Source organism: Choloepus didactylus, chromosome 9 (genome assembly GCF_015220235.1).
Source record: "Choloepus didactylus isolate mChoDid1 chromosome 9, mChoDid1.pri, whole genome shotgun sequence".
NCBI classification, from domain to species: domain Eukaryota; kingdom Metazoa; phylum Chordata; class Mammalia; order Pilosa; family Megalonychidae; genus Choloepus; species Choloepus didactylus.
In genome coordinates, this window is record NC_051315.1 from 126793219 (window position 1) to 126806842 (window position 13624).

The 13624-nt window shown below is 42.3% G+C and overlaps 1 protein-coding gene across 4 annotated transcripts in view; it reads left to right on the forward strand.

Annotated features, from left to right (window-relative positions):
* The window catches only part of LOC119544040 (UDP-glucuronosyltransferase 1-6-like), a 235793-nt gene extending 224645 nt beyond the window's left edge, over positions 1-11148 (forward strand). For 3 of the 4 annotated variants that reach the window (XM_037849065.1, XM_037849064.1, XM_037849063.1), the window contains exons 2-5: positions 5292-5423; positions 6079-6166; positions 7521-7740; positions 10129-11148. In XM_037849065.1, the coding sequence (XP_037704993.1) occupies positions 5292-5423; positions 6079-6166; positions 7521-7740; positions 10129-10426 (738 nt within the window). In that variant the 3' untranslated portion in view covers positions 10427-11148. The remainder of the gene's footprint in view (positions 1-5291; positions 5424-6078; positions 6167-7520; positions 7741-10128) is intronic. The other variant, XM_037849066.1, reaches the window with a different exon arrangement.
* Positions 11149-13624: the final 2476 nt, after the last annotated feature.

Genomic DNA, 13624 nt, shown 5'->3' on the forward strand with positions numbered 1-13624 from the left:
ATATCAAGGATTCCTACTGTGCCCCTGATTTAAATATAAATTGATTTCTTTTCATCATTGAGCATTGTTTGCCTCTTTTTTTTTTTTTTTTTTTTTTTTTGGCAAATAGCCTTTACTTATTTGAGTGATAGCCCTCTTTTCCTTGGGCTGTTTGACAGGAGAGATTGCTGAACTTTATCAACTTTATCATATGTTTTCTGCTCCCCCCCCTGCCCTCCCCCTCCCAAATCTGTGAAAGTAAGTGGTGCATTGTATTGCTAAATTTACTGATGGGAGTTTTCACTCTACATATTGGTCGCTGACTTGTTTGGTGAGAACAGGTTTAGGTGTGACAATGTCTTTGTCAGTTGTGCCTGCTGTTAGTCCTCTTTTGCTAGTTTAATGTTTTAAATCCAAAATTCCAAGCTTTTAATGTTAAATCACTATTTTTAAAAATTTCTTGCATTATTTTTGCCTACATTGTACTATTATGCTTTTAGAATTCCTTTGTCTTCAAACTTCCTTTTTCTTTCTTTTCTTAAACAAGGTGGAGGTGGTATTTCTAACCCAGTCAGATTCCTAGATGCCTGTTTTCACTTAATTTAAAAATTAGGCACCAGAGAGGGCCTTGCTCTTGGGATTTCCCAGGAGCCAAGGCTATAAAGCTTCACATGTGGGCAGCTTCAGGGCAGAGTGGCCCAGGCACCTGTGTTCCATCCCTGGGATCCCTGGGAGCAATAAGCTGTTTCTCCAAGGAGCACCATCACCCCCACTCTCTGCCCTGGCCCCTAGGAAAATCTTGTTGTAGCTTTCCTTCAAGACTCCAGGAAGCCCGATCCTGGCCTGCACCCTCCGGACTTTAGGAGATGTGTGAGGCTGTGCTGGTGTCAGGGGGATGAGGTACACATCGAACGTGGATAGCCAGGACAGCAGCTGGCTATTCCCACCCCAGACCCACGTGGCCAGAGACAGACCACTTGCCTTGCTTTACTCATGGCTTTGCCTCTGGAGAAGCTACCCCAGCAACTGGGCCTGAGCCCCAGAACATGGAATAAGAATAAGGGAGAATTAGGGACTTCTAAGGAAACAAGAAAAAACAGATGTCAATAGAACAAAACAAAAAGATTCGAGTATAGCAACAAAAAGGGACTTTCTGAAACAAAAAATCATGCATGAGTAAATGTATCTGTGGGTTAATTGAAGGAGATAATGGTTTACAGTTTGGACCTGAATTAATGGTCTAAGAAATCGAGTAAAAGAAATAACTGGCAACTTACAAAAAAATTAAACAGAGAAAATCATAAGGAAAGAGATAAAAGGATTGGAGAACAGAGTTTGAAGATATAATATGTGAATAATAGGGATTTCAGAAGGGCAAAAAGGAACATATGGGGAAGAGGCGATAATTAACCGATAGCAGAAAAAAATTTCCCTGAATAATGATCAATTCCGTACATTGGAATAAATCACTGAATCACAGAACAGATCTCTCTCTCTCTGTCTCTCTCTCTGATGATATATGGCAGAAACTTTCATGACCTCACCGAAGTCTGGAACTTCAAGACTAAAGGTAAAATCCGTAAAGAAAGTCCATAGAGACTTTGCTTACAAAGTAAACCCAATCGGCCTGGCATTGGACATCATTGGCAAGGCTGAAAGCCAAAAAATGATAGAAAATTTTGACAGAAACGGAATGAAACTCAAGAATCTGAGATGCTATTTCCCTCTCAGAGTGAGACCATTTTTTTTTGCGAATATGTAGAGATTCAGAGATGATAACCACACATTTCATCTGAAGAAAATAACCAGACCAAAGATGGGTGGACAGAGCCTCCAAGACTTGGGAAAGATGGTGAGGAGAAGAAAAAGTGGGGAGCAGTGAAGCACGCAATAGTTATAGATAAATCTTAGTAGATAATGATAAAGTGACTGGAAACTGATCATTTAAGCATTAAATAGGGATTCTTGAAAAGCAAAAGTCACTGGGAAGGAGAAAACCAATAAAAGCCTGGAATGAAAAATGCTAAACTCTCAGCAAAACTTAGGAAGTCTTTTAAATGTCTCGTCTTGGGTGGGTTAGTCTCATCGGAGTGGGGAAGTGAAAGCACTTTAGGGGTCTCATTCTTTTTGGAAGTGAATACAGTGGGAGGATTGAAGATATTCTCAGTTAAGAAATTGCTTCACCCTTTTGGCCATTCGGGTGGAGCTTTAGGGATGGTTTTGCCAAGTGAGGGATGGCCTTCACCCTTATGGAACCCCATAAAATCTGTCCCAATAACGTGATCTCTGGAGTTTGCCCTGCTCTAATCTGTGTATTAGCTTTCGTGGCATTTAAACTTTAGCCAAACCCTGCTGTTTAACTTTGGATGTTTATGGACCCGTGGTTCGATTTCGTGATGATCATGTCCTGCTGGTGGCTGGGTGGATATGGGCAGGTGTACAATTAGCCTTGCGGAGGTGAAATTAGACTTGACCCTTTCCTGAGAAGGTGGCATTTAATGGTGGCTTTTATGAAGGAAATTTAGGTAGGAGGTATATCATGACTCAGTAAAAAGAGCTTGGAGATGTGTTCTCTCTCCCTGGGTAAGAGAAAGGGGGTGAAGGAGAGGGATGTCATGCAGATCCTAGAAAGGCAGAGCCTCAGAATGTTTTTGCCACAGCCAAAATCCATAGTGTGGTGGCTGGGAGGACGACGTGTGCTCCCTGATTTTTCAGATGTGCTCGATGGAAAAGGCCAAGACTCAGCCACCATGAGCTAAAGGACTCAGATAGGGCCTCTGGCTGGCGAGGGTGAACTAGGCATGTGGTCGCTCCCAGGGAGGGCTGGTCAGTATTTGGCCTTGAGAGGTCATGCTCAGAACCGAGCTTGGTAGAGGTCACTGTTAAAATCCTGCATGCTCAGCCTGGTTGGGGGTGTCCTCTCACTCACATCTGGGGTGACCGTCTTGCGCCGGTTCTGGGCAAATCTTACCACATCTTGCAACATCGTCAGTGCCCGCAGCATCCTTTGGAAATGCATGGAACGATTTAGCACTCGGCGGTGGGGGTGGGGGTGTTAATTAGATCATTGAGGTCCTGAGTTGGGGAGGAATTGCCATCCTCACGCCTTGCTCTGTTTCCTCTGAGTGGAATTACCACTGTGTGTGTGTGCGAGTGTGAGTGAGCATGTGTGTGTGTGTGTGCACATTACGTGTTTCCTCAAGATGGAAGTACTTTGGAGTTGGCTTAGAAGCCTGGGGACAGATCAAGTTGAGCTAATATTCTTGCTGAGAGTTGAATCTGGTGGCTTCCCCTTATCGGATTCCGGGGGATGCACCAACCCTCCTTATCTCCAGGTTCCCCCTGTTTCAACACTGTAGCTAAAGCTGCTGTTCTGATTGGATCATCTTCTTATTGCCTCACTTCAGAGCTTTTGTTTGCTTGATTTACATCTCTAAAGCCTATTCCTTATTACTTTAGGGAGAGGCTTTTGATAGGTCATAATCTATAATCTCTATTTAAGAATTGAGAATCCCTGCTATCAGTTTCTCACCTCCAGCAGGCAAACACTTTCTAAAATCCCATCCTCCTGCTTCATACAACCACAACCACAAATTGCTCATTTTCTAGTCATTGTAACATTCATTATTAACTAGCAAATCAATCATAGTTCATAGTTCACATATACCAAAACTCACTTGAAAACAATCACTCCTTGATTAAAAAAAAAAAAAAAGACTTAATGGCATTATTATTAGCACTAGGAAGGACTTTGAATCACTTCTGCAGACAGCTCTCCCATCTCCTGCCAGCGATGCTGTTTTTTGCATGCAGCAGGAAAACAGGTGCAATCTGTAGAGGCATTGTCACACCCCCTTCTCTGTTCTTTATTCCTTGTTCCCTGGGTCATCTGGCCCAGAAGATTCTTCAGAAAAAAGTCTCCTGGCCTCATCTTCAGCTTCCTCCTTTCATAGCCCAGGCTGTGATGCACACAGTGGGGTGCTTTGTATCATTCACACTCAGGGAGGATTATTTTGCTTTTTACACTACATCATGGAGTCAGCAAAGAAAGATTCAAATACATTTCAATATATTCTTCTTGCTAAGGTAGAAAAGTTGGCTTACCACACTTTCACAAACTCTGCAACGGGGAAGGTCGAAAAATACAAGGTTGACTGGCTAAGTTTCCGTATGGAGTTACCATGAATATTACTGTTAATCATCCAAAATTTATTATCTACTGTGCAGACAGAAGACCCTGCTACAGGCTGCAGGGGAAAGCAATGAGTTGGTAAAGGTTGTCTTTGCTATTTGAGGTTTGCTGTGAGCCCAATACTTAACATTCTCTATTCCTTCTTCTAACATAAAAGGAACGGTCTTACTTAAAGTAATAGCAGTGCTAGTTTTCTATCATCCTTTACATCTGTCACTGGATTAGAAGTGACATCTTGGATTCCAAAAGCCTGGAAAAGTAATACAGATCTTTCCTGTAGATTTTCTTAACGGGGCAGTGCAAAAGTTTTATGGAATGCCTCCCACAGAAAGCTTCCTGAATGTTCTCTTTGGACAGAATTCCTCTCCCCCCAATTTTCCTTTCCCAGAAACTGCTAAAAGTCTTTCCCTCTCTCTAGTGATCTCATTCACCTGCATGAACTTCCCTCCATGCACTGCCTCCATGTGTTTCCGCTATGTGCTTCCTCCACATGTTTCTGCTATGTGCTTCCTCTGTGTGCTTCCTCTATGTGTTACCTCCATATGCTTCCTCCATGCGCTGCCTCCTTGTGTTTCCGCTATGTGCTTCCTCTGTGTGCTTCCTCTATGTGTTACCTCCATACGCTTCCTCCATGCGCTGCCTCCTTGTGCGCCCCTTTGGAGGCTTCCTCTTTGCTCACTGTCTTCTCTCCCTCCTTCAGTCCCCTTCCTGAAAGACTGCTTTCTCCCCAGGACCTTCCCAGCTGCTTATAGTCCTGGGAAAGTAGATCTCATCTTACCTCAGACTGCTTCCGCCTTGGAAAATTAGCCCATTACCTGGATCCTGCATCTCAAACGAGAACAGAAGGGATAACCCAATAGAAAAGAGGCCTTCCTCCTTTGGAAGCGAGGAAGGGAGAAGGAAATGCTACAAAACAAAGCATTAATAGTTGTTGCCTCTAAAATATTCATTTGATGTATATTATATATGTAATGTATAATAACATAACATTATTTGTATATACATATACCTTTAATCACGTTCTTAAGAGGAAGATACCTGATGCAGAGTTTAATATACTTATTTTAATCACCAAAGAATATAAGTAAAAAATAAATGGAAATCTCTCCTGTGGTTCTAGGAATTCGAAGCCTACGTTAACGCTTCTGGAGAACATGGGATTGTGGTTTTCTCTTTGGGATCCATGGTCTCGGACATTCCAGAGAAGAAAGCGATGGACATTGCTGATGCTTTGGGCAGAATACCTCAGACAGTAAGAAGATTCTAGATGTCTCCTTTATGTCTATCTTGATAAGAATTCCAACCCCAGACTTCAGTGTTTATATTAATTCTATTATTTGGAACTTTAGATTTAGGTTTTCCCTGCCACGACGCAATTCTTAATCCAAAATTCCTTTTTGTAACTCAATTCTCAAACACTCTGTTAAAAAATAATGATCCACTTTACCAGAAAGTTTCATTTCCTAAGAGACTCAGAGTGTACTAAAGAGAATTTATTTTAAAAATAAACTGAAAAGGAATACCGTTTCTTCATATTAAATAGGGAAATTTCTCCAAAATGCTATTGCTTAGGATGCTAGGTTTGTTTCTAATATTCCCGTCTTTATAGTTCTATATCCCCTTATCTTACCAAGTAAACTTTTCCTTGAAGTGCAGAAAAGTACAAAAATCCTAAGTGCTCAGCTTGACGAATTTTCACAAAGTGAACACACCCTGGGAATCAAGCCCCCAGAATAGGAAACAGAAAGTTACCACCCAGAGGCTTTCCTAGTCACTGCTTCTCCCACCGCTGCCAAGTTGATGTTCATTTAGAGGACCCCGCTTCCTAGCTACTCAAACAGGTTTTGTTTTTAAAATCATAGTATATATATATATTTAAAACTCTGTTCTTTTTGTCTCTGCAATAGGTTATCTGGCGGTATACAGGAACTCCACCATCAAATCTTAGGGAGAATACAAAACTTGTCAAGTGGATGCCCCAAAATGATCTGCTTGGTGAGTTTGGGAGGATTTGATGGGTAGGTTAAACCATGGTATGGAAATAAATGAAATCCACAAAAGCTGCTTGTTCAGAGCTTGCTACAACAAGGAATCGGCCACCGTCACTTGCTTTTGGCCGAGATTCAAAGGCAGGCAGGGGAGTGGGAAAGCTTTATGGTGGAACAAACAGAAGACTTCAGGTGTGCCCTGGCTGGAGCTATTGGCATGGGGAGGCTGGAGGTGGGCTAATGAGAAGCTGGAGCCTCCTATGTGATTGGTTAGGGGAGCATATTTAGCTCTCTCCAGTTAGTCCTATTTGGAAGTGGGAGCAAACATTAGGGAAACCGTCAGTTGATCGAGTCCTGGCTATTTTGGGTTGATTTTTACAGCGATTGTGGTCTAGTTTCCTGGTCTGGTTACTGCTGATAGTGGTCTATTTGTATATTCAGTCTCTCAGCTCCCAACCCAGAAATCTCTCCACAAAGGTAGAAGAGAAAGAAAATAATTTTATTATTGAATAAGCATGAACCCAAAATATAACGCATCTCAGGCAATCCACTGAAGAGATTGCGAAGAAAGAAATCTTGCTCTTTTATATAGCTAAGTGGATACAACCTATTGTATTCATGTTTTCAAAATAAAATTGCTAATTTTTTCATATCTTTACAACTGGAACTAGGTTCTACAATTTGGAGTCAGGTTGATTTCATTTCCCAGGCTGCTTAAGTAAATACCATGAAATGGGTCGGGTTAAACAATGGGAATTTATTTGCTCATGGTTTTGAGTCTGGGAAAATGTCCAAATGAAGACATCATCGAGGCGATGCTTTCTCCCCGAAGGCTGTGGCATTCTGAAGCTGACTGCTGGTGCTCTCTTGTCCTTAGCTTGTCACATGGCAAGGCACATTGCGGAGTCTCCTGGTCTCTCCCTTCTTGCTTCATTCCATTTATAAAGGCCTCCAGTAATAGGATTAAGACCCATCTGATTGAGGTGGGCCACACCTTAACTGAAGTAACCTCATCAAAGGGGCCTACCTACGAGGGGTTCACACCCACAGGAATGGATTAAATTTAAGAACATGTTTTCTAGGTTACAGATAGTTTCAAACCACCACACAGGTAATAGCTGAAATTAGGCCCATTTTCTCCCAGGAAATTGAGTGATAAGTTGTTACCTTCCTTGATAATAACATTTCAGAGAGATGGCTCTCAGGTCCTTGAGGAAACAGACCTGAGTTGTGGGACTGGCAATAGGCTTATTTAACAATTCACCTTACGGTACTTAGAGGATGAATTCAAACTTAGAGGATGTCAGACAGACATCCTCGGTAAGCTGACCACAGTTGTCTCTCTCTGCTTTGCTTCTCAGGTCACCCGAAGACTCGTGCCTTTATCACACATGCTGGCTCTCACGGCATTTATGAAGCAATATGCAACGGCGTTCCGATGGTGATGATGCCTTTGTTTGGCGATCAGATGGACAATGCAAAGCGCATGGAGACTCGGGGAGCTGGAGTGACCCTGGACGTCCTTGATATGACATCTGAAGATTTAGCAAATGCCCTAAAAGCAGTCATCAATGACAAAAGGTAAGAAGAGAGAAAGTACAAAAATAAATAAATAAGTAGAGAGAAGGTGTAGAGGAATACTACCTGTATTTGGCCATAACATTCACAGTAAATATTCAAAGGTAAAAAACAAAAACAAAAACAAAAACAAAAACATGAAATACCAGATTTATAAGTAAGATAATTTGTGGTTTATTATTATTCACTTTATAAAAGAATTCTTTAATTACTACATAAATTATCAGAGAAGTTATTTTAAAATTCATTCTCCCTGGAAGATTTAAAACTTCAGTTTAGGAAAAAAATAAAATAATATTGCCATAACAGATTTCTGAATTATAAGTTCCCATACATTTCTATAAATGGGTTACAGATTCTACATTAGAGGCCCTTAGTGGTTAAAGCAAGGAGAGAAATAGTCAATTACAAGAAGCGTAGTGTCCATAAGATAAAAACAAGCCAGCTGCTTAGAAGTACAGTTTTCCCAGCACTGAAACCTGTGAGAGATTTTGTACAGGGGCTGTATACATATCACAGACAAAGTCTAATAATAAAAGCAAAGGTGAATTTGTTCCATTGTGGCCCTGAAAACAATTCTTCAAAAGACAAAAGCCACCAGATCAAATTAGGAATGAAATTTAGTGTATGAACGTTAAGTTTACTGGTAATAGGCTGATCAAAACCTATGGGGGAGAAGTCATAGCCGGTGGTGGGATTCTATCCTACAGTTGATGGTGTGCGTGTTTATGTACACGTGAGCGTGCACACATCTGTATGCCTGCGTATGTGCGTGCATGTATGTCAGTGTGCATGCACACTGCATACGTAGGCATGTGCACACGCGTGTGCATGTGTGTATGCATGTGTATGAGTGCTTGCATGCTGTCACAGCCCAAGAGGGCTTTTGCAGCTGAAGGGCAAAAGAAAGCACCGGACACGTTCTGAGACATGAACTTTTATTCTGGGGCTTACTGACAGGGTGGGAATTCCATCACATTGCCCTGAATTCAGGAGCTGAGCTGAATGGTTCAGAGCTCAACATGAAGTTACTCTGCAAAAGCAGGGGATGCCGGGGAGTGGTTTATAAGGGTTAGGACAAAGACATTCAAACGGGTATGAGAGGAGCGAGGGTCTTGTGACGTAGGGAGGGATCGATTGTAGTCAGCAGGGAAGAGGGGAGGATTTTAGACTATCCTCAGGGAGATTCAGGGAGGAGGGAGTTCCAGGACCGAGGCAAGCTGTAGATAACATTTAGCACCGGAGGCCTGATTTTACAAGGAGAGGGGGTCAAACCTTAATTCTCCTAGGTCAAGCAAGCTGCTGTGTGCAGTCTTCAGGGCACTTGGGGAAGGCCGTGGACCCAGGACTCCCACACACACATTGTGCATATGTGGATACGTGTACCTGCATGTATGCGTGAGGATGCATGTGTGCTCTCTGCATGTATGTGAGTGCGTGTGTGTGTCAGTGAGGGAACGTCAGGAGCCTCCACGCATAGTTGCTTCCTTTTTAAAGAGACATTAATCAGGAATTCAGATGCGAAAAACCTGGAGTGTGTTCCCACGGGCAGAGACACAGCACAGCAGGTTACATCGAGCACGGGTGAGGGGACCTGGAGGGGACGCGATGACCGACTTCAAGTCCTTGAGGTGCTAACGTGTGAAAGAGGCATTGGCTTTGCTCTGAGTGGTGCCAGGGCATAAAAAACAAAAGCCCATGTAAGCTCAGGTCAGTGCCCAGAGGATTTGCCTGGTTCCCCTTTCCACGATGCCAGCTGGCTTCTTCTGGCCCCAGGGCCCTGCTCTTCACGCGGTGATAGAATTAAAACCCGGCAGCTCTCCCTGTGCTGACAAATGCATTCTGAGGTCCACATCCTGTTAATAATTCGTGATAATAATAATGTTAATATTTTGTTAATTTTGATCTTTTGTTCCATAGTATCGATAACTCCTTGTAACCTAAAAACGTAACCTATCACATTAAACTAAAATTAGGCACTTGTTTACAGTCAGCAGTGATCATAATTATTCCTGAATACAATGTCTACCTTTTCTTTTCCTTCTCCTCTCCTCCTTTCTCCACCTTCTTCTAGTGCAGTTGCACTAAGAGTGGAGGCATCTAACCCATTTTGGAATCAGATGTTCTGATTCAGCTGTCTACACTGTCCAAAACAAACAGGAATCCATTTTACTTTAACAGGCCGCATAGACCCAGCCTCATGCTAAATTTAGCATTTTTAATTTATTTACTTTTTTAGAGACAAAGAACATTTATTCTTTTCTGGTTAAGATAGAAACATGCTTCCTCTATCACATTTGGCGAGCCTGGTAGCGTTCCTGGCAGTAAGCAAGCCTGCGGAGAGGCCATCTGCTGGGGGCCCAGGCGTTAACGTGACTTCTCTGTGTTCAGCTACAAGGAGAACATCATGCACCTCTCCAGCATCCACAAGGACCGTCCCATGGAGCCGCTCGACCTGGCCGTGTTCTGGGTGGAGTTCGTGATGAGGCATAAGGGGGCCCCACACCTGCGCCCCGCAGCCCACGACCTCAACTGGTACCAGTACCACTCCTTGGACGTGATCGGCTTCCTGCTGGCCATCGTGCTGACCTCCCTCTTCATCGCCTTTAAATGCTTCCTCTTCGGCTTCCGCAAATGCTTCGGAAAAAAAGGGCGGGTGAAGAAAACCCCTAAATCCAAGGCGCATTGAGAAGTGGGTGGGAAACAAGGGGGCGTTTTAATCCATTCCCTGGTCAGTTCCAACCTGGCAAACAGAGCCAGCATTTAATCCATTTTATTCTTATTATAGACATACTTTGCATAAAGTAGATGCCCCCAGAATTTTTTAATGAAAATAATCTAATCTCTAGTCACTACAGGTAAAGATATTTGGATATTTGTATTACATTGTCCCCTCCCCACCTGCAGTGTCCTTATTTAATCTGGAATACGCACAAATTTCTGAGAGGGTTGAAAGGGTTCCTCTCTCATTATGCACTACCATTTTCTTGCTAAAATATGTGGCCCAGGTCTCTGTTGGGGAGCATGGGTTTCAGAGGTGGTCCTGGCTGCCACCACTACTGGTAACAGTTTTAGCATCATTGTCCAGCTTCTATAGATTGTTGTGACCGATTTCCTCACCGGTTACAGGTGATCCTAATTCATACTCACAATGTGGCAGGTGTCACGTTGCGTATTTAAAAAAATAAATGTTTATTCCTTTATTACTTGAAACGAAAAATGACAGAGATTCCATTGAAGACAGTGTAGGATTTCTGATTTGGGAAAAATGAATGATGCTACAAAATTGATGGGTGATGCATTTGAGAGGATACTCATATGCCAAACGGATAGTGTCTGGCAAGTTTATTTTTTATGAAGTTGCTCACAACTAAAAGTATATTAATAAACCCATATAAATTATGCCCCTTAGGTGTTCTTTTCTTCATTGATGTTGCATTTATTTCTTTACTTGTTAAGTTACATTTTCTAATTACAAAAATAATACATGATTATGAAAGAAAATTAGAAAAATATGGAAGTACACATGTGTACACACTTACATGCACACACAAAAATAAAAATCACCGGTGGCCATATTGCCCAGAAATAACCATTGTTACTCTTTTGCCAATAAATCTAGTTATAAGAAATTGCAGATATACCAAATATATCCAGTGCTTTCTAACCTGCTTTCCTCACTTGACTCTATCATGAACATTCTATGGTTTTGTATAACATTTCATTCACTTTTAGTGGCCAAGGAATATTCCGTTACATGGACGTACCTGCATTTTACTTACCACAGCTCCTCCGTGGTATAACTTCTCTGTTTCTTTTACAAATAAGGCCTTCCTGACTATCCCAGTAGCTAAATCTTTGCACATGTTCATGATTATTGCTTTGGGATAATGTAATTAAATATGGTGGAGTCCGAGACTGGGGAGGTGAGAAAGGGAGGGAAGGTGGACAAGAAGCCCACCATCGGGTGGCGGCTGGAGCGCAGTCCTGCCGGGAAAGTCTGGGAGCCAGGGTGGAGAATGCACCCCACACAGTCCCCCGAGGAGCAGCTGTCACGGGTTCGACTCTCACCTGAAACCTGTGATCTCCAGAGCCTGATCAGGTCGTGATTCAGTCGGTTGGGGCTTCATCAAGTAACTGCACCCTCAAATAAGAGTATAGGGACAGACAAGAGTTTAAAAGTAAAGAGCACTCAAGAGAAGAATTTAAATTCAACACGTATTTACTACAGGAGCACTTAAGGTAAAAGGAACAAGTTTACAATGCAAAAATGAATGGATAGGTTAACAAGCCTGGGGCTTTCTGCCCCTTCCAGACACAGCTGGATATGAGAACAGAAGACTCCTTCCATTTCAGTTAGAGTATTTACAGAGCCTTTGATTCAGGGTGCATTCAATTAAGTCATATTTTATTTTTATGTTTGAACTACGGGTGATGAACTACAGGTGGTGACCCACAAGTGAATCAAGATCAGAGGAGGGTATTCACAGTGTTATCAGAGATTCAAACTTAACCTTGAATGTCTGCGAAACTTTACTGAAAATATTTTTATTCACTAAACTATGACTTTTGTAAAGTGTTATAAAACACTTTTTACTTACATAAAAACTAAAAATTAGAACAGAGATTACTATTACATATATTTAACTTATTAGTATAGTTTTCTTATTCTATCCTATAATTACTTTAACCATTACATCATGGTAAGCATACATTTGATCAAAACTGTATTCAGCTTTATTACATTACTTATGATTTATTTATGATTGAAGTAACAGCTACAGGCCCATCCCGTTTTCTTTTTACACGGAGAACAAGATGGTTACATGTTAACTATATCTTAGATGGGGGAGAAGAGCTTTCTGCTTTCCTGAAAATACTCACAGCTTTTAACTGTTTAGCTTCTCCTTCAGTTACAATTTTCTAATACAGGACTTGAAAGATATGCATCATCTGTCCCAGTTATTATAGTAAGGCTTTTCCACTTTCTATCATCTGGAAATTGTTCTTGAGTATTTTGAGGTAAAAGTTCTGTTAAATATGCTTCTGTATCAGAAGGACTAACTGGTCCGCCACTATCAGAACCGGAAGCATCAGGTGGTGCATGAGAGCAGCAAGGCTCCTCAGCTGTCCGATCCCTGCATAGAGAGAAGGGGACAGCATCTTCATTTTCAGATTCCTCAGTGCTCGCTGCGACACAGCACATTGTGCACCTGAGCGCTCACTCCTGACTGTCAGTTCTGCCCAGGGACAGGCACAGGGGCTGTAGGAGCCTGGGAAAGACGGCAGGGAAAGGAGGGCAGGAGCCGGCCGTAGGTTCTGCTTTGTGCAGGAAGAGGGACAAGCAGGGGCTCCTGGGGGTTCTGATGGCCTCGCTGCCCGGAGCCAATGGCTCGAGATATTCCCAAAGCGGCCTCCAGGGGGCATCTGCCAGTGTGTGAGAGAGCCCGGCTGCCCACACCCGCTTCAGTAAAAGCACTATCTGAAAACTCAGTCTGCCAGTTTGACCTAGGAAAGTGGGATCTTATTTTAAATTTGCTTTTATAATTATTATTACTTAAGTTTGAGTCCTTCTTTCATTTAGCTTGTATTTTTTGGGGGGGTGGTGGGGTGGGTGGGTTGGATTGCCTGGTTATATCCTTTGCCTGTTTTTCTATTACCCTGTATTACCCTGATGGTTTGTTCAGGGTGCTCATTATATTAATGAGAATAGCCTTTGCCATGTATTATAGATATTTTCTCCATTTTTTTTTACCTTCAATTTTGTTCACACTTTTTTGGTTGTTATATGTCAAGGTTTTAAGTTTGTAGGTGTCTGTTTGGAGCTGGGGTCAGCTGGAGAGCTGGGATTTCCGAGGGTCCCCTGCCCCTGCCCCCATTCCTTCCT